The sequence below is a fragment of the Geotrypetes seraphini genome, chromosome 3 (genome assembly GCF_902459505.1).
Source record: "Geotrypetes seraphini chromosome 3, aGeoSer1.1, whole genome shotgun sequence".
Classification (NCBI taxonomy): domain Eukaryota; kingdom Metazoa; phylum Chordata; class Amphibia; order Gymnophiona; family Dermophiidae; genus Geotrypetes; species Geotrypetes seraphini.
In genome coordinates this window covers 146,574,092-146,594,243 of record NC_047086.1, presented here as the reverse complement: position 1 = coordinate 146,594,243, position 20,152 = coordinate 146,574,092, and the positions used below count along the sequence as shown (strand labels likewise).

General features: G+C 41.9%; 1 protein-coding gene across 46 annotated transcripts in view; it reads right to left on the bottom strand.

Annotated features, from left to right (window-relative positions):
- Positions 1-20,152, bottom strand: part of TRDN (triadin) — a 597,259-nt gene that overhangs the window by 410,867 nt on the left and 166,240 nt on the right. For 42 of the 46 annotated variants that reach the window (XM_033935829.1, XM_033935830.1, XM_033935836.1 and 39 more), the window contains 2 exons: positions 18,753-18,782; positions 7,431-7,457 (listed from right to left, as the gene is read on the bottom strand). In XM_033935829.1, coding sequence (XP_033791720.1) covers positions 7,431-7,457; positions 18,753-18,782 — 57 coding nt within the window. The remainder of the gene's footprint in view (positions 1-7,430; positions 7,458-18,752; positions 18,783-20,152) is intronic. The other 4 variants (XM_033935813.1, XM_033935847.1, XM_033935853.1 and 1 more) reach the window with 1 other exon arrangement.

Sequence of the window (20,152 nt, the reverse complement as noted above, 5' to 3'; positions counted from 1 at the left end):
ATAAATTATAAAGAGTTTTACCTCATGTAAAACTGTCATTTCTTTAATAAGACATTAACTATTTTTTTTCTGAGGCCCTCCAAGTACCTACAAATCCAAAATGTGGCCCTGCAAAGGTTTTGAGTTTGAGACCACTGCTTTAGATCCATGGCCAATTTCCAGATGGCTATTATATGAGTATACCCCTAAAGTCTACTGGCTGATAGTCAGGATTCAGGCTTCTTTTTTTTTGTACCCCTTCCCCCATCTTTGGAATCAACTACTGATCAACATTTGAGCTGAAGGTAGCTTGAAAAGGTTTAAAACTCTTTTAAATGCTCACATTTTCTAAATTGCCTTTGAAAGCCACATTTCTGCAAGATGAAGCCACTTTCTCACTTTACTTTTTCTTTTATTTATTTATTTATTGTTCTTAGAGTCTGGTATGAATGCTTGTTTTCTGTCCTATCTAATATGGAGTTATTTTTTTATTTTATTCAAATCCTGAATTTACTAAACTAAACTGAACTAAGGGCTCATTTTACAAAGCCACGGTAAAAGGCGAAGTAAATGTTCCAACGCGTACAGGAATTCTATGAGCGCCGGAGCATTTACCTCGCCGGCCCACGGTAAAAACCTCTACCCTGGCTTTGTAAAAGCCCATGCAAATGTATTATTTTTTGTAACTTTATGCTAAAGGGGATGATAAGGTAAGACACAATATCTCATGGAATTGTCATAATTTACTTTAGTGTAACTCAATAACATGTCACATTGCAAACTATTCCAGGTAGCTCCAGACAGAATGTCATTATCTAAGAAATTCAATCAATATTGCTTTTCATGCACTGAAATGCCGGAAATGTCTTACCAATAAGTGGTATGGATGGCATATACTGAAATCTAAATGTAACAAGTCTCAATGTTTTCAATACAATCAACTCAAAAATAACAAGATAAGCATTCAGCTTCTAAGTGGAGTGAATTTATGTATTATAGTTTACAAGATATAGCAACCGGTCTATAAATGATTGACTAACACTGCAAAAGAAGAATTCACACAAGAGCGATTATGTATAATAAAATGTTACATTGATTTTGTTTTTATGAAATGTTTCCCTGTGCTTTATCTTTCATGAAAAATAGCTTTAATTTTAAGGTAATCGCTTCATATCTTGTTTCTGAGCTGACAAACAATCTGATTCCAAAGACAATTTAGGAGACCCGTGCAAAACATGTTTCTTTATTATACTGACATGCAGTTAATAAATCCTAAATATTATGAATTCATGTTAAGAAAAGTGACAGAATCAAGAAGCTGCTAGGATAATCTTTGTCACCCAGGCAACAATCCTAATTCTTTGTGAGATGACAGCAGCGTTTAATAATTCTTGGTGAATACTGTATATACATTTTTAAAGGATGCTTTCATTGTTATATTCTCTCTAGTTATCAAATGGAGAATCCTATGTATGCCTGTCTCACTTTTACCTATACGATATACAAAAGGAGTAGGGGTGGATGAATGGTATTCTAGTGCAATCCAGAAAAACAAGGACTCCAGAGGGTAAAGATGAAAAAACTTATTAATATGCACAAGTCACTGACAACAACGGTGCAAATACAAATAATAAATGCCTGTATCAGGAGTCAAACCAGATAAAAACATATAAAAATATTAAACATAAAAATCACATATCAAATGTTTATGTTTAATTAACTCCCTCTTTTACAAAACCGTAGTGCAGTTTTGTAGCGCTGATTGCAGCAGTAACAGCGCCAACGCTCATAGAATTCCTATGAGCATCAGAGCTATTACCATCATGGCTGGCGCCAAAAATCACGCTTTGGTTTTGTAAAATGGGGTTAATATATGTTTTTATCTGTGGCTTTTAGATGGTTTGACTCCCGGTGCAGGTGTTTATCACCAAAACATGGCTCTGTGTTTAGACTCTAAGTTCATGTGAGCATATCTGATTTCATATGTTTATGAGCATTCTTATTGATGAATTTTTATATGGGCTCTTATTATTATTATTATTATTTTTATTTAGACCATTGCTGTCAGTGATAAATGGTTTGGGACAACTTCCCAATAGAGAGTTACGCGGGGACAGAAATCCCACCCACCCCCGCCCGTCCCTGCCAGGATCCTCTCCATCCCCACCCGTCCCCGCAAGGAATTACCTCCATCCCCGCCCGTCCCCGCCATGATCCTCTCCATCCCCACCCGTCCCTGCCAGGATCCTCTCCATCCCCGCCCGTCCCCATAAAAAGCAGCAGTTACTTCTGACAGGATCATCAATTCCACAGTTTCTTTTGTGTTTGCGCTGTTGTTTTCCTTGTGGAATCTCTTTGGTGGAACCCTTTTTTTGTTTTATGTTCAGGTAATTAACTTATAAACCCCCTCTTTTACTAAGGCTGAAGTGTCCATTATATTATATGGACGAACTCTGCTTCCAAAGCCTTCCATCCCAGTGGGAGTCCCGTTGGCTAGAGGGGGGTCCCTGTGGGAGTCCCATGGGCCAGAGGGGGGTCCCCGTGGGAGTCCTGTGGGCCAGAGGGGGGTCCCCGTGGGAGTCCCATGGGTTAGGGGGGATTCCCGTGGGAACCCCGCAGGACCCGCGGGATTCCCGCGATTCCCGTTCCCGTGCAGACCTCTACTTCCTAATGAGGAAAGGCTAAAACGGTTAGAGCTCTTCAGCTTGCAGAAGAGACAGCTCAAGGGTAATAGTATAGAGGTCTATAAAATACTAAGTGATGTGGAAAGGGTAGATGTGAATAGCTTGTTCAAAAATACTAGGGCTAGAGGGCAAGTGACAAACCTACTAAGTAGTAGATGTAAAACAAACCAGAGAAAATATTTCTTCACACAATGTGTAATTAAACTTTGGAATTTGTTGCCAGAGAATGTGGTGAAATCAGTTAGCTTAGCAGGGTTTAAAAAAGATTTGGCTAATTTCCTAAAAGAGAAGTCCATAGCCCATTATTGAGAAGGGTTGGGGAAATCCACAGCGTATTCCTAGGATAAACAGCATAAAATCTGTTTTGCTACTTGGGATCTAGCTAAGTACTTGGGACCTGGGTTGGCCACTGTTAGAAACAGGATACTGGGCTTGATGGATCTTTGATCTGTGCAAGTATGGCAATTATTATGTTTTTATCACCTGTGTACATTAATACATTGCTTTCATCTTTTTCCCTCTGGAGTCCTCATTTTTTGATAGAGGAGGTGCATAAATGACCTCTTATAAAATCCCCATCAGTGCAAAAGTACGCACTATTAAATAGTAGAGTTTAGGCAGAGCATGGTTTAAGAGCACAAGTTTGCGGGTAAATTATAAAATACTATAATTTACATAAGAAGTTGTACAATATAGATGCAGATATTTGCACCAGCTGTAGGAGTGGTGTAAATATTTGCACGTACAATGTGGGAAAAATAAAATGACTTACGCTGCTATTCTATGATGAAAAGTAGGCAACTACACTTATTTATAAAATAGTAGAGCACATTTTCAAAAAAGATAGACATCCAAAAGACAGCATAAAATGGCACTTGGACATCTTACTAGTCAAAACATCTAAGTAGACATTTTCAAAATTGACTTTCTAGATGTCTTTCAGGTCGGTTTGTCTCCAGTGCGTCTAAATCATAAGGAGCCGCGTTCGAGGCGTGTTTTGGGTGACTGTGTGCCCAGTTAGGTGAGTAACAATTTAGTATCATATGACCCTCTCCAGCTCACGTTCACCACTGTGGTCAGGGCAGGATTAATTCGTCGAGGGCCCCTAGGCACACAAGTACACTGGGCCCCCTGCCCCGCCCCGCCCCGCCCCACCATGCGCCCAGGCGGAAACAGGAAGCTGCATCAGAGGGATGCTTTGAGCAAGCAGCACCGCTTGCAAAATTACAGTTCTCGTTGCCTTTCTTACCCGCGTTGCTTGCTTGTCTTACTTTCCGTCAATGGGGGGGGCGTTGCCGATCGGGGTGGGGCCCACGTTGACGATCGGGGGGGGGGTGCCCGCATTGCTGATCGATGCCGGAGGGGCCCATCGCCGTTTGGAAAAAACAATGTTGATGCCATCCTTCATCGGGCCCCCCTGACCATTTCGGGCCCTAGGCTCGTGCCTACTTGGTCTATTGCTTAATTCTGCCCTGTCTGTGGTTTAAGCAAATAGCAACAGATGGTTTCTAAAGCACATTGTCACCTCCCAGGTGACAGTGTGCACCTTAGGATATTTATATTTATTTATTTTATTTAGTCATTTATTTAGCCCGTCCTCCAAAAGGAGCCCAGAACGGGTTACAGGAGTACATTCATAGTATGGGCAGGACAAACTTTAATAAGAAATACAGCATTTACAGTATATACAAGGGTGGTTTAGGTTACAACATTTACAGTGAAGACATAACATACACACTTAAAATACAGACTTAGTAGGCATAGGGTGGATTAAATTGCAGCATTTACAGTGTAGATATAACATGCAGGTAACATAGCTTTCCTAGCAGGTGGGTGTATCTTTGTTGTCGGAGAATGTGGTGATAATTCAGGTTCTAGTTGGGGTGGCCTGCGAGTTTAGAGATGTCGTTTGGTGTATTAGGCGGTGCCTTTGAGATCCATCCAACAGGGATGTAGACACGGGGTTGTTAAGGAGCAGGGTTTGTAATGAGAAAGGTTTTCACGGCTTTCCTGAAGTTCCAAAGACTGTCTAGTGATCTAATGGATGGGGAGGATGATGTGCCATAATCTGGATAGGTTGTGGCCAAATGTGCAGGTGCCAGAGTACCTGACTATAACCTATGTCTATGTTTCCCTCCTTTTTAGCTGAACCTCCTGGATTCAGCAGGAGACAGCCAGCTATTTCTGCTGAATATTAGCAGTTAGCGCTTTAAACTTGGCTGGCTATATTGTGCAATTGCCACCAGTTTTAAGGGCAGACTGGCCAAGTTCAGAAGCCAAATCAGGAGATATTTATGGCTCCTCTTCACTGATTTTTATATAGTAAATCTGTTGACAGTCCTGTTTCACTTAATACACCCATTGTGACATCCTCTAATCTGTGAACTTTGGGAACGTGAGGTAAATTATGCACAGGTGTAAGTCTGAACAAGAAAGGACACAAATTCCCTGTAACAACCAGCCCTCTGTATGCAGTGTGAAACTGTGTTGAAATCTTTATCTATTTACTTCCTCTCATTTTACAAAACCGTAGCACGGTTTTTAGCCCCGGCCATGCTAGTAACAGCTCCAACACTCCGAGGAATTCTATGAGAGTTGGAGCTGTTACTGCTATGGGAAAAATTGAAAGGGGACAGATTCAGAACCAATACTAGGAAGTTCTTCTTCTCCCAAAGGGTGGTGGACACCTGGAACGCACTTCCAGAGGGAGTGATAGGTCAAGGTACGGTATTGGAGTTCAAGAAGGGATTGGACAATTTTCCGAAGGAAAAGGAGATAGAAGGGTATAGATAGAGGACTACTACACAGGTCCTGGACCTGATGGGCTGCCGCGTGAGCGGGCTGCTGGGCATGATGGACCTCAGGTCTGACCAAGCAGAGACATTGCTTATGTTCTTATGTTCTTAAAACTGTGCTACGGTTTTGTAAAAAAGGGGAGGGGGTCGTTTGTTAGTTTCTAACCTGCCTCTGCGTTGTTGTTCAAGCTAGGGAACAGCAAAATAATAGTGAAATGTAATGTAATGTAATGTAATTTATTTCTTATATACCGCTACATCCGTTAGGTTCTAAGCGGTTTACAGAAAATATACATTAAGATTAGAAATAAGAAAGGTACTTGGAAAATTCCCTTACTGTCCCGAAGGCTCACAATCTAACTAAAGTACCTGGAGGGTAATAGAGAAGTGAAAAGTAGAGTTAGAGGAAAAATAAAAATAAAATAAACATTTTAACAAGACAGCATTGATCTAAATACTTTGGAAGGTAGAAGAGAGGAGAGAAAGGAATAGAAGCAGAATGGGTCAGCGTCAGTGATGAAGTGGAGCAAGTAAGTTTAGGAGGAGCGATTGACGTTTCCAGAAAGGGCTTCTTCAGGGAAGAGACTTGGCCGACAGTCCCAGGATGCCTATGTCTCCTCCCCTGCGATGTTCTCCCATCCATGCATTCCCTCCAGACACACTGCCCGTGCCCCAGCCGCTCCAAGGAGGCTGCCCCAGATGAGGTCCACGGTGAATGCAGGATTCTCTCCTCTGCGGGAAAGCCGCCCGGAGCCGACAGTCGATCTTCTTAGCGGATTGCAGGGGGGGAAGAGTTCACACTCTTGGTAGGATCGGGTCTGTGTGCTCTCGGTGGTTGTGGCTGGTCTCATTGCTGCTTAGGTGTAAAAGCAGTTGATCTCCACTGCTGCTGATATTTAAAAGCAGGCAGATTGATCTCTCCAATGGACTGCAGGGGGAGGAGTTCACGCTCCTGGCAGGATCGGGTCTGTGGGCTCTTGGTGGTTGCGGTAGGTCTCGCTGCTGCTTGTATGTAAAAGCAGTTGTTTTTCTACTGCTGCTGATATTTAAAGCAGGTAGATTGATCTCTTAAACGGGATATAGGGGGAGGAGCTCACATGCCTGGTTGGATCGGGGCAAGGGCTCCTATTATAGGCAGCTGGTCTTGCTGCTACTTAGGTGTTAAAGCAGTTGATCTTCCTAGCGGACTGCAGGAGGTGTGGAGCTCACACTCCTGTCATGATCTGGTCTATGGGCTCTTGGTAGTTGCGGTTGGTCCCAATGCTGCTTAGGTGTAAAAGCAGTTGTTTTCCCACTGCTGCTGATATTTAAAAGCAGGTAGATTGATCTATCCAATGGAATGCTGGGGGAAGATCTTATATGTCTGGTTGGATCGTGGCAAAGGGTTCCCGGTAGTGGCGGCTGGTCCTATTGATGCTTAGGTGTAAAAACAGTTGATCTTCTTATCGGATTGTAGGGGGGGTGGATCTCACATTCCTGGCAGGTTCGGGTCTGTGGGTTCTTGGTGGTTGCGGATGGACCCGCTGCTGCTTAGGTGTAAAAGCAGTTGTTTTCCCAATGCTGCTAAAGCAGTTGATTTCCTACTGTTGCTGATATTTAAAAGCAGGTAGATTGATCTCTCCAATGGACTGCAGAGGTTGGTGGGTTGGTCCCGTTGCTGCTTAGGTGTAAAAGTAATTGATCTCCCACTGCTGCTGATATTTAAAAGCAGGCAGATTGTCCAGGGAGAGGAGCTCTGCACTCAAACTGCCATCCTCCTTGCCTCCAAGTTCCGGAATATAATGTAATATAAAGTTTAAAAAACCAGATAAAATCATGAAATCTAGATGAACGCCCATTCAATGCAGAACTGTAATAGGATATACCTTTACTGGAATGTGCATTTTCCCCTGAAGGAAATAATTTCAAGGAAAGGTTGCCAAATTAGTAAAGTTGTCCTAAGAATTCAATGATGGATCCAAAATGAACTCACCTTTTGCTTTCCACGCTGGTGTCTCAACTAAAACAAAAAGAGTTTAAAATAAACTCAATAAACACTTCAAAGGATTCAATTGAGATGTGGACTAGTATTCAACAACTTAAAAATATAGTAGAGATTTTCATTCATTTGAAACAACATGGGAAATGTTAATGACGTTTCCCATATTGTTTAATGTTTCCTTTTGCCATAACTACAGAAAACAACCTGAAATTTCAATTTTTTCTCTTGCGACGCTAATAGTGAGCACTGTTATGAAAGAGTGCATAATTTTCACAGGGTGTGCACTATTACCAAAATGATGCACTCTTTCAGGAACAGTGTGCATTCTGTCCCAATAGTATACATATGTGTGAACCAGTCTGCTTACATGGTATATGCTCGTTACAAACTATGCACACACTTAGTGAAAAATACATACTCTTCCCAAAGTGTGCACTCTCTTGCATGGTGTATGCTCATTGCAAACAGTGCACAGTTAGGGCTAGATTCACTAGATTCACTAGATCCTGTCCCGACGATCGCAAAACCAGTTTTACTGTTTTTGCAATCGTTTCCCGACCCTGACCTGATTCATTAAAAGGCCCACTGCCCACTTAACGAACCGATCTGATCCAACCCATGCAAATTAGTAAAATCCCATGCAAAATAGCCAAGCGATTGATTCACTAACAATTGCTTGGCTATTTTGAATCGGATTTTACAATCCTAAAATCCGACTGCTGTAGACCTGTCGCAACTGTGTTACCGACAGGTCTGCTGTTTTTTTGACAGGGCTGCCTGCCTTTTTTTTTTTTTTCCCATGGCACAGATATTTGCGTATGTTATACATGCAAAATATCTGTCCCATAAAGAAAAAATGAAAAGACAGGCAGACCTGTCAAATGTGACCCCCCCTCCCGTGACCCACAAATGGCAGGAAGGATGCCTACTCCCTCCTGCCACCAGCTGCTCCACCTGACGCTACCCTCCCCATTCACGCAACATAAAATGTATCCCCCGTCGCAACCCCCCCTAACCCCCGTCGCTAACTCCCTCCTGCTGTCAGAACCAGCCTGGTACCTCCCCGGCGCCCCTCCTCCAATATACCCCCCCCCCCGGCACCCCCACTCCAATATACTCCCCCTGAAAGTATCTGAAAGTTCAGAGCAGGAAGGGTGCTCAGTCCCATCTGCTCCGTAGCCTCCCTCAATGAGACTGAGAACCCCTCCTGCTAGCAAATTTCAGGTACCGAGGGAGGGTGTACTGTTGGGGGAGGGGGGGTGCCAGGCCGGTTCCAATGGAAGGAGGGAGTTGGCATCCCTCCTGTCACATTCGGGGTGGGGAGGGGATTAGTTTTATGTTGTCGGAGAGAGGGGAGGTCTGGTGGCAGGAGAGAGTTGGCATCCCTCCTGCCATTTTTTTTTTTGTGCGGTGGGGACCTCCAATGGCAGGAGGGAGTCAGCATCCCTCCTGCCATTTTTGGGAGTTCATGGAGGGGGAAAGGGAGGGAGTACTTTGTCAGTGGAGGCTCTCTTTTTTCATTTTTTTTAATCGCGCAGATATTTTGCGTGTAGCATACATGCAAAATATCTGCCCGATTTAAAAAGAAAAAGAAAAAAAGCCGGCAGAAGCCCTGACAGCAAAGACAGGAGGCTGCTTCTCCTGTCACTACTGTCAGAGCTCTGCCCCAACTCAATTGCATTGAGTCGGGAGTTTGCATGCAAATGATTTGCACCTCCGTGCAAATCATTTGCATGCAAAAAAGATAGTGAATCAACCACTGTTTTAAAATTGGCCAACAGCAATTGACTCCACTGTCTTTAGTGAATCTGGGCCTTAGTGAAAAATACATACTGTTCCCAAAATGTGCACTCTCTTGCACGGTGCATGCTCATTGTAAACAGTGCAAACACTTAGTGAAAAAAAGCATACTTTTTCAAAAAGTGTGCGTTCTTTTGGAAGAAAATGCATTTGTTTCTGGAAAAAAATGTATGTCCTTTCCAAAAGAGTGCATACTCTTAACAATAATGCTTTCATAACAAAAAATATGCCCCGAAGAACCCTAATCAAAACATTCCTGTAATCAATACAGGAAAAAATACAACTCAAAAATGTTTGGATTGCATACCCCTAAAATACATTATAATTTCTTCTAACATTCTACACAAGACCTTTCCATGTTTGACCCACAGAGCTCATATCTAATTGAGTTTTTAGATTATTCATAATGAATATGCATGAGATAAAGTGAATTTTAAATGTAATTATTTTTCTTTCTAAGACAAGTTATGATCTGCTACAGTTTATCTATCTGTCTTAAAGGGATCTACAAGGTATAGACTAGATTTAGTAAAGTCTGTACTTCTCCAGAGATTATATCAAATCTGATCATGTTATCACGTGGCCCCTGCACCATTACCTCCTGCCCTTTGTTGGTTCCTGAACCAGCTGCTCCATAAACCAGTCCTTGATTTCATCTAGGAAGTTTACTTCCCTAGCTTGCGCTGATGTTACATTTACCCAGACAATATTGGGGTAATCAAAATCAAATACTTTTTACATATAATCTACTCCCATCTGTAGAAAAGACTATGAACCTCAATTATAAATGATTTATTTATTTAATCAGTTTTTTTTAGTCCATCCTCTCAATGGAGCTCAAAACCAGTTACATCCTCAGGGTGCTGATGCTATAGCTCTAACCACCAACCTCAATATTATCAATGTCCTGCCATTCACCAAAGCATCTGTTTATTAATGTGGTAGGCACTCAATCATAGGCAAAAAAAAAAAAAAACAACCTCCACATATAGGGCTCCTTTTACAAAGGTACGCTAGCATTTTTAGCGCATGCACCGGATTAGCACCCGAAAAACTACCGCTTGCTCAAGAAGAGGCGGTAGCGGCTAGCGCGCGTGGCATTTTAGCGTGCGCTATTCCGCGCGATAAGGCCCTAACGCATCTTTGTAAAAGTAGCCCATAATCTTCTTCCAAACATTACGGAGGTAATGGTGGCAAAAGGTCAAAGGGACAATTTTGAGTTTAAAAATGTGGTTGTTTTGGGGGGAAAACTGCCGGTAAAAAAGGAGATGACTGTCCTGGAAAAAAGGAGATGACTGTCCTGGGAGTGTGTTTAGATAGCTGTTTGACAATAGAAAACCAAATATTAAAAATAATCAGGGTGGGATACAAGCAACTTCAAATGCTTTATAGATTGAAGCCAAATTACCAACACACGATTTCCGTACTGTGGTTCAGACATTGATCCTGAGTAGGGTGGATTATTGTAATTCACTATACCTAGGAGTTGTGAAAGGGAAGTTGAGGGCTTTGCAAATGCTTATCAACTCCACTGCAAGATTAATCACAGGGGTCCCTAGGAGTACCTATATAACACTTGTGTTGCAGGAACTACACTGGTTACCTATGCAACAAAAAGTACAGTTTAAGATTGCTGCGATTATACATCAGTCATTGTATCATGCTTCCCCAAAGATCTTACAAGAATTTTTTCAGATCTATAAACCAAGAAGAGAGCTTAGAGATGTAAATGGGATGAAATTAAGTTTGGAGGGTAGAATGTCGACTTTGCATGCTAGGACCGGAGCATCAATGGTATCTGTGGCTGGCGTTCAACTATGGAATGCCTTCCCTGGTATCCTGGTTTTGTATGGGGAGGATGAATGTTAAGAAAATGCTGAAAACTCAATTGTTTGCTAATGCCTTCTTATGCTAAGATGTATTTCAGTTGATAATCGTCTTCTAGAATTTTTCTGACATCGAAGTATGATTTAAAGTTTGTTTGTACTTCTGAACTGATCGAATTTGTGCTCTATCCCTATTATAACAGGAATGATTAATGATGTTGTCTTGATATGTCTGTTATATGTGACAATTGGAGGGAAACAAAAGATTCTATGTATGCCATTTGGAAACCACATAGTTGTATGCGGTATATAAATTTTTAAATAAATAAATAAATAATATTTAGAGGTTTTTGCAAGACTACAGCAACCATCAACAAACCAATTCTCCTTAAAATATATACAGGCACAAAGCACAGAACTGATTGTGTGATATGAAGATGGCTACCATGTTACTCAACAATGTTCTAGAAGTCCATTGCAATCCATATGTGCTTGTATATCCACATTCCAACAGGAGTACCCTGTTTTGCTTTGTTTTCAGAGTTCATGGAGAATAACTCAACAGTTACTCGGCATGGCAGCATAAACCAAGATGCCAAATTCAGATATCTCGTAAACCTAAGCACTATTATAATAATCTTTTTGGGTAAAGGTCCTAACCAATATAGACAATTCAACTGAGAGAAATTATCTCACAGCATTACCACCTTTATCACCAGATTTATTTTTCTTTTAGTTTACTGTTCCTCAGCGGGCCACCACACACTCAAGCGTTCTCATAGGGCATGGCTTTACGCTCCCACTCCTCATTGGAACCAGTATGTTTTTATGTATAAATGTATACACTTCTTGCGTTTACTTTGTGGTTAAATTATATATACTAAAAGTACTTAGCTTTTAGCGAGACGCTGTGCAGGGGAATATGTGTGAGTACACCAACATGTTTCGCCCGTGCAAATTAATGGGCTTTATCAAGGTTCCCACTCCCTAGAAAATATAAAAGCAGAGAGTTAAGTTTCCTTAATCCACCGTCCCAACTACTTTCAATCATATCGCTAAGTGTAATATCAATAAAACTTAATTTCATTTTCTTTTCTTACCTCTCACTAACATTCAGCCACCATAGCGTCAAAACGAAATGGCAGCCCGACTCAAGATCATGTGATTTATAGACTCCCTCCCATAACGTCAACCGCCCAATAATTATGGGCCGTGACGTCAGGGGACGGAGTCCAAACCTTGCTATAATTATTTAAAGATACATTGAGCTAAATAGAAGACAAATCCCAGGACCATTGATCTTATATTAACGTGGCCCACTCTAATTCATTGTTAAGTCCATAGGGGACTACTGAATTTAATCGGTAAATCCACCTCTGTTCAAGCACATTAAGTCTCTGCTCCCAATCTCCTTTCTGCTCACTTGATTCAATATGATCGATGATTCTCCATTTTAGTTGGTTAACTCCATGATCCCTATCAATACAGTGTTGAACTATCGGGGCTTGTATGGCTATGGTATTAATCCGCGATTTATGTTCGTTGAGGCGGACATTAATCGCTCTCTTAGTGCGCCCCACATAAACTAAATTACAGGGGCATACTATTATGTAAACTACCCTAGAGGTCTTGCAGTTGGTAGTAGTCCTAGCCCTCACTACATACCCCGATTGGGGGTCAATCCATTGGGGCCCTTCCAAAGTCGAATTGCACCACTGGCATTGTTGGCATTTTTCATGGCCACTGATCATACTGGGGTCCATTATGGTTCTACCAGGTTTAATGAGAGCTTGACCAATGGTCCTACCTCGGCGGTGGGAAAACAAGGGGAATTCTGCCAAACCCTCATGCAAGCTAAGTATAGGCCAGTATTGTTTAATTTGAGATATTAATACTCCTGAGGCTTTAGAATAGGGTAGAACACAAACAAGACGGTCTTCCTCTTTATCACTAGTTTTTTCTTGTAATAAAAGGTCTCTCTGGGCATATCGTGCTCTAAGATAAGCTTGTCTGATGGAATTTCTAGGATAACCCCTTTCAAAAAACCTCACTTCTAAATCTTTAGCTACCCTCTTGAATTCTGCTAAGGTAGAACAAACCCGCCGTACCCTCAAATATTGACTGATAGGTAAGTTAAATCTCAAGTGGTATGGATGGTGACTATTGAAATGAAGCAGGGTATTCCTCGCCACAGCTTTCCTATATAACATAGTGTGAATCCCTGTGTCATCTTTATTTATGAGTATGTCTAAAAATTCAATCTTAGTTTTACTATAATGGGCTACAAATTGGAGATTCGGGTTTCTGGTGTTTATCCATATACAAAACCTATTGAGGTCACCTTCTGAGCCATCCCATATTAAAAAAATATCGTCTAAAAATCTTTTCCAGACTTGGATGTGTTGAAAAAACTCAGAAGGGTACACTACTTCTGTCTCAAACTTGCCCATGTATAGAGTGGCTATTGAAGGGGCCACCGTCACCCCCATCGCTACCCCCTCAATTTGTTGGTAGATAGTACCATTGTGTTCAAAAAAACTCTCTTTAAGAACCCATTCTGCCAATCTAAGAAGAAAAGAATTAGATATTCTCAAATGTTCCGTCCTACTTATCATGATGTCTTCAATGACAGAGAGGGCTTCATTCTGGGGGATCTTAGTGTACAGGGACACTACGTCAAAAGTAACTAGAAATGATTCTTTATGCGGGATTACTTCTTGAAGAATCCTAAGGAAGTGCAAGGAGTCCTTCAAATAAGATTTTACCTTAATTGCTTCAACCCTCAAAAATGTGTCAAGAAACTTAGATAGTGGTTCTAGCAGACTGGACCTGGTGTTAACTATAGGCCTACCTGGAGGCATGGTTATGCTTTTGTGTATTTTTGGCACAAAGCAGATGGTAGGGGTTCTAGGATGTTTTTCTAGGAGAAACTGATACTCTTTATTAGTTATATGGCCTTGTTCATAATATTGGGTGATAAAATTGAAAATTTTTTCCATTAATGGACCTGTGGGGTTGTCAGAGAGGACCTTGTACGCTGTTGTGTCCTGCAATTGTCTATCAGCTTCTTCCTGGTATTTTAACCTATCTTGAACCACTATTGCCCCACCCTTATCTGCTTTGGTAATGATGACATTCTCCATATCTCTAAGTTGGTAAAGTGCTTGATGTTGTTGGTAAGAGAGGTTATATTGGATGTCAGAGGATTTAAGGGATCTTTCATATTTAGTTAATCCATCAAGTACTAGGTCCTTAAATGTACTCAGTGCCGGATCCATCTGTCCCGGGGGGATCCATCTAGATTCCTTTTTTACAATGGAAGAATCTTCATAGTTCGGGATAACCGTCTGGGATTGAAAGAATAGCTTGATGTGCAACTTCCTAATGAACTTATGAAAAGCTATCTTAAGAGTGAAAAAGTCAGGTCTTTCTTGAATAACATAACCAAGTCCAAACTGAAGCACTGTCATTTGGGCCGATGTTAAGGCCACGGAAGATATATTTATTACTAGGGGTATTACTTCATCCGTACTATTCTGCCCCGGGCTTGGCCCCGTCCTCTGTTTCTGGTCTTTACATTTTGACGCTATGGTGGCTGAATGTTAGTGAGAGGTAAGAAAAGAAAATGAAATTAAGTTTTATTGATATTACACTTAGCGATATGATTGAAAGTAGTTGGGACGGTGGATTAAGGAAACTTAACTCTCTGCTTTTATATTTTCTAGGGAGTGGGAACCTTGATAAAGCCCATTAATTTGCACGGGCGAAACATGTCGGTGTACTCACACATATTCCCCTGCACAGCGTCTCACTAAAAGCTAAGTACTTTTAGTATATATAATTTAACCACAAAGTAAACGCAAGAAGTGTATACATTTATATATAAAAACATACTGGTTCCAATGAGGAGTGGGAGCGTAAAGCCATGCCCTATGAGAACGCTTGAGTGTGTGGTGGCCCGCTGAGGAACAGTAAACTAAAAGAAAAATAAATCTGGTGATAAAGGTGGTAATGCTGTGAGATAATTTCTCTCAGTTGAATTGTCTAAATTCAGATATCTCAGCATCTTTTGTCATCATAAACATCAAATCCACAAGCCAATCATAGAAAGGCCTTCTACTCAATTAAAATATTCAAGCCATGTGGTATTACTGTTTGTAAATAAAAAATCCAATGCTGTTCTCTTTATCTCAGCTGTTTCTTCACATCACCACGCAAGGCAATGGGAGATCTTTAGGGGGAAGATGGTTTGAATTTGTAGATGTGCTTCACTAAAACATGTGCTTCCCTAACACAATCAATGTTTTTGTTGTTTACAGAGAGCTATGGACTCCAGTTAAGACTAGAGTCCATATCTCTCTGTACACAACAAAAAACAGAACCAAGATCTTCAGCATGCTAGCATCCACCCTCTAGAATGCATTATCCAATCATCTTAGATTGCCAAGCTCTTCCACAGAATTTTGTAGTTCTATTAAAGCTTATTTATTCTGAGATGCTTTCCTGGATTAATAACTATTATTACACTTAATTGGGGGATGATCTGGTTGCAACACTCTGGTACTAATTCTCTATTCCTCACCTTTTCTCTACTAGACTCCTCTTTCCCATCAGCAATGGAATTCATTCTTTCCTAACTATTCCCAATCTCTCTATCATTCTTATTTCTTATATTCCCTCTGTCCTACTATTAGATTGTAATAGCCACTTAATTAATTACTATTGTTAACTGCTTTGACGGCTGCTTGCCTTTAGTAGTATATCAAATTCTTAATAAAACTAGTCAACACTTGTTCCAATACTATACATTTAAACATCATAAAGGTATGACCTTTTTCAATTCAATGGTCTACTAAAGGTTCTAGCAGTTTCTTAGAAGGCACAAAGGCCTGGATTCTGTATAGGATGTCCAGGAAGGGCGTTCTATATAGAATCGGGCCTAGGCCCACCTAAAATAAACCCAATTCTGTAACTGACATCCATGTTACAGACACCGGTAACAGAACTGGATTACTGTAGACACAGTCGCTATACTTATCACGGCAAGGGATTTTCCTGCCGCAATAAGTATAGTGGTTGCGGCTGCCAGTCCCTCCCCCTGTATGATCGAGGCAAGAGGGAGCCCAACCCCTCTTGCCTGATGACTGCCCATCCTTTACCGAAGATCGCCGGCAGGAGGGTGCACAATTTCTCCTGCCGGACCCCCACAATGAACCCTACATCTCCCAATTAAATGCCCCCAACCCCCCTCCTTGCCCCCCCCAACGAAACCTCCATAGGCACACTGGGCAAGTTGGCTGGATGGACTTGTCCTTGCCCTGGCCGGTAGGCAGGCCTGCCTCTGTCCAAATGAGGCTCCTGTGGGTTGGGGAGGGGCGGGCCTGCCAGCTAGTGCGATAACCCGTCCACCTGGCCAACTTGATCGGTGAGCCCAGGGGGTTTCCAAGGAGGAAGAGGTGGGGCATTTCGTTGAGGGGGGGGCTGTGGGGATCCGACAGGAGGGATTGGGATCCCCCTGCCAGCGATCTTCAGGAAAGGGTGAGCAGTCATCTGGCAGAAGGGGTTGGCATCTTCCTGCTGCGATCATCGGGAGGGCCTACTGGCAGGAGGGGTTAGGCACCCTCCTGCCAGCAATCATTGGGGGAAGGTTGGGGATCTTTCGACAGGAGGGATTGGGCATCCCTCCTGCCTCGTTCGTTTAGTGGGGAGACTGGCGGCCGCTATACTAATCGCAGCAGGGAGATCCCTTGCTGTGATTAAGTATAGCGGTCGTGTCTACTTACAATGTAAGCCAGCGATTGTAAGCATCCCCCGCTCTACTAGGGAGACGCGTAGGGCTGCCTAGGTTTGCCTAAGGCTACTGCCTAGCCTTAGGCGAGCTTAGGCGGGCTTGCGAGCCTCCCTAGGCTCCCAGAGACGCATTCAATATGGGCGGCCTGTCTGGGGAGCATTTTTTAAAAAAACTTGCGTCCCGATTGGCTGATTAGACAGCTGTAGGATGCCTACAGCTGCCTACAATTGGGATGCAGTTTACAGAATCCGGGCCACGATGTCCGTGTTCAATCAAGCAGGTCCTTAATTGTCATAAAGTTTGTCCACTATATAACAAATTACAAGGACATAGGGCTAGATTCACTAACCTGTTTTTCCTGGGCGATCCGTGGCCGATCCTATCAGGCCCAACAAATTCACAACTTGGAAACATTCAGATAAGGGCGCTTAGAGGAATGCCCTCATCTGGCCTACACGTATCACTAGTGTGCGATCCCACGCATGCGCAGACCATCTGAAGATGGTCTGCGCATACGTCAAGACCCCTGTGAGCCGTGAGGTTTTTAATTTTTTTGTTTTAACTTTTTTAAACTTTTGTAGGCCAGCGAGCCCATGGTTTTAGCCCCCTTTAAAACCATGGGTTAAAACCACGGGCTTGCAGTGCGGGGAAGGGCAGGAGAGATTCAGGGCAGTAGGCAGGAGAAATCCGGGGATGAGCAGGGTGGCGATTCGGGGCAGAGTAGGCAGGAGAGATGGGGATGAGCAGGGTGGCGATTCAGGGCAGAGCAGGCAGGAGAGATCGGGGAAGAGCATCGGGGCAGCAGGCAGGAGAGATTTGGGGCAGCAGAGAGCAGGGTGTGCAAAGAGCAGGGCTTCAATGGAGCTGGAGAGTCGGAAAGACATTTTCGACTGGTCCCCTGCAGTTGCTTTTTGGGTTGATTGGCCAGCCCATAATTTCTTTGGTGAATTGCGTCCCTGTCTACTTTGCATGTGTTTCCCCTCATTTGCATGCATGGATTGGAAGTGGATCGTTGGAGAGGTTAATGAATCGAGCCGGAAGGAAAACTGGTCGCAAACTGATCGGTACACAATCGGTTTGCTTTGTGAATCTAGCCCATAGTACATAAATCACATTCCTAAAATCACAGGTTACTGATACCACATGGCTGTAAATAAAAAATCTCACGCTGTTCTCTTTGTCTCAGCTGTTTCTTCACACCACCATAACATCTATTAGTCAACACGTGGATTTGACGTGTATGATGGTGTATGACGCTGAGATATTTGAATTCAGCGTCTTGGTTTATGCCACCACCATGTCAAATATTTGGTTGAGTTATTCTCCGTGAGCTCCCCTGAAGACATGGTCAGCAAAACAGGGTACTCCTGTTGGGATATAGATATGCAATTACATATTGATTACAATGGACTTCTAGAACGTTGTTGAGCAACATTGTGTGATATGAAGATGTTTCCTATGTATACAGAATGTAAAATTTTTGTTATCCATTAGGCTAAATGAATTTATCAAACAGTGCAGTTTTTTTCAAACCACCATAACAAATCTTTTAAACATATCAAATAACAATAAAAAATAATCTGCAAATATGCAAAATACATAGCAGGGGCAACAGAATAAAGTAAGTGACAATTCTTCTTCATCGTATTATCGACACCAGATTTTCAGTTAGACCGCTAGTACTCTGGTGGGAACACAAGTCATTAATCCTTTGAAAATACCCAGATTCAAAGGCATAACTGCCTAGAATATTTGATTTACATGGTTTTATATTATTAACGTATAAATAAAAATGCAAACATGGCTTAGTTTCTGGTAGCAATGTTCCTGTCTCACTGAGATTATTTCTTAACAATACTTTCAAAAATTTGTTAATATAGAATAGAAAACACCAACCTATTTTTTTCACTTTAGACTTAGCTCCATCTGAATTGGGAAGGGAAAAAACAACAATTATTCAATGTACTAAAGAGCTGAACATTAGCATTATATAAAGGCATGCATCAAGGTGGTTTTCAGTTCATGCAAATCTCAAAATTTAGGATGCACTTTTCCAAAGGCTATTTTACTTGTCACACTGTAGCGCACATTTTATTTAATTTAATTTAGTTTAGTTTTTTTAATTATTTTGTAAAAATACCTTTGGGACCCTTTTACTAAGCTGCAGTAAGCACTAATGCATGCTTTCCACAGGTTAAAATCCACCACCATGGAATACATTCAAGTCTTCATGATAGATTTGGGATCGGCACATGCTTCTCACGCATTTAAAAATAGATTTTATATTTTTTTAATGTTGGGGCATGTCTGGGGGCAGAGAGGAGGCATGTACTACACTAATTGGTTTGGTTAACACAACCACATCACCATACACTAACTGATTAGCACATAGTTAGCATATGAGCCTTTAGGGCCTGATTCTCGAAAACATGTGTTCCGATGGCAGGTAGTTGTAGGCATCATATTGCTGTCTAGCAGCCAATCAGGACTCATATTAAAAAAAAATTCTCCAAGACAGGATGCCTACATTGTAGGCCTCCAAAGCGCATCTACGTGGACACACAACACTTCTATGTATACACGTAGTGACGCTTAAGCATGTCCAAGTTGGGACATGGGTGTAGCTTTGCCCGGAAGTGGCCTTGGGTGAGCTAAAGCATTGCTAAGCATCTACATAGATGCAAAGCATATGCCTTAAATATAGGCCCACAAAATGCGGTCTACATGTCACCATATGACCAGAACTATAGATGTGATTCTGTTTTGAATGCCAACGCCTGACTGACATGCGATCAGTGGCCGCTTCATAGGTGGCCACCGATGTCGGCATCCAAAAGAGAATCAGGCCCTTACTGCCTAGAGAATAGGTGTTGGTGTTCATACACTAATAGCCATGTGCTAATGGGAATATTACTGTATGGCTATTAATGGGAATTATAAAAATTCAGCCATTTTACTACCTTGCTAAAAGTGGTCTCAACACATGGGAGAGACTAATGCTGGGGATAATACTGGCCACATTTTAACTCAATTTAGTAAAAGCATCCCTTTATTTGGCAGCATGACTCCATAGCATGTGAGATCACATTAGGGAGCTTTGGCAGCCATTTTGAAGATGGCTGTTTTTCATTGCATTTACTGTGGCAGCATCACTATTGCAGCTTTGTAAAAGGGGCCCTTTGTACTACCCTCTTAAAAATAAAGTTCTCTAGTTATTCCCAAAACAGAAAGGGAATTATTTTAATATTGTTTATAAGCAATGTTACACAAAATCGCATGCAAACATCTTGCAGTAA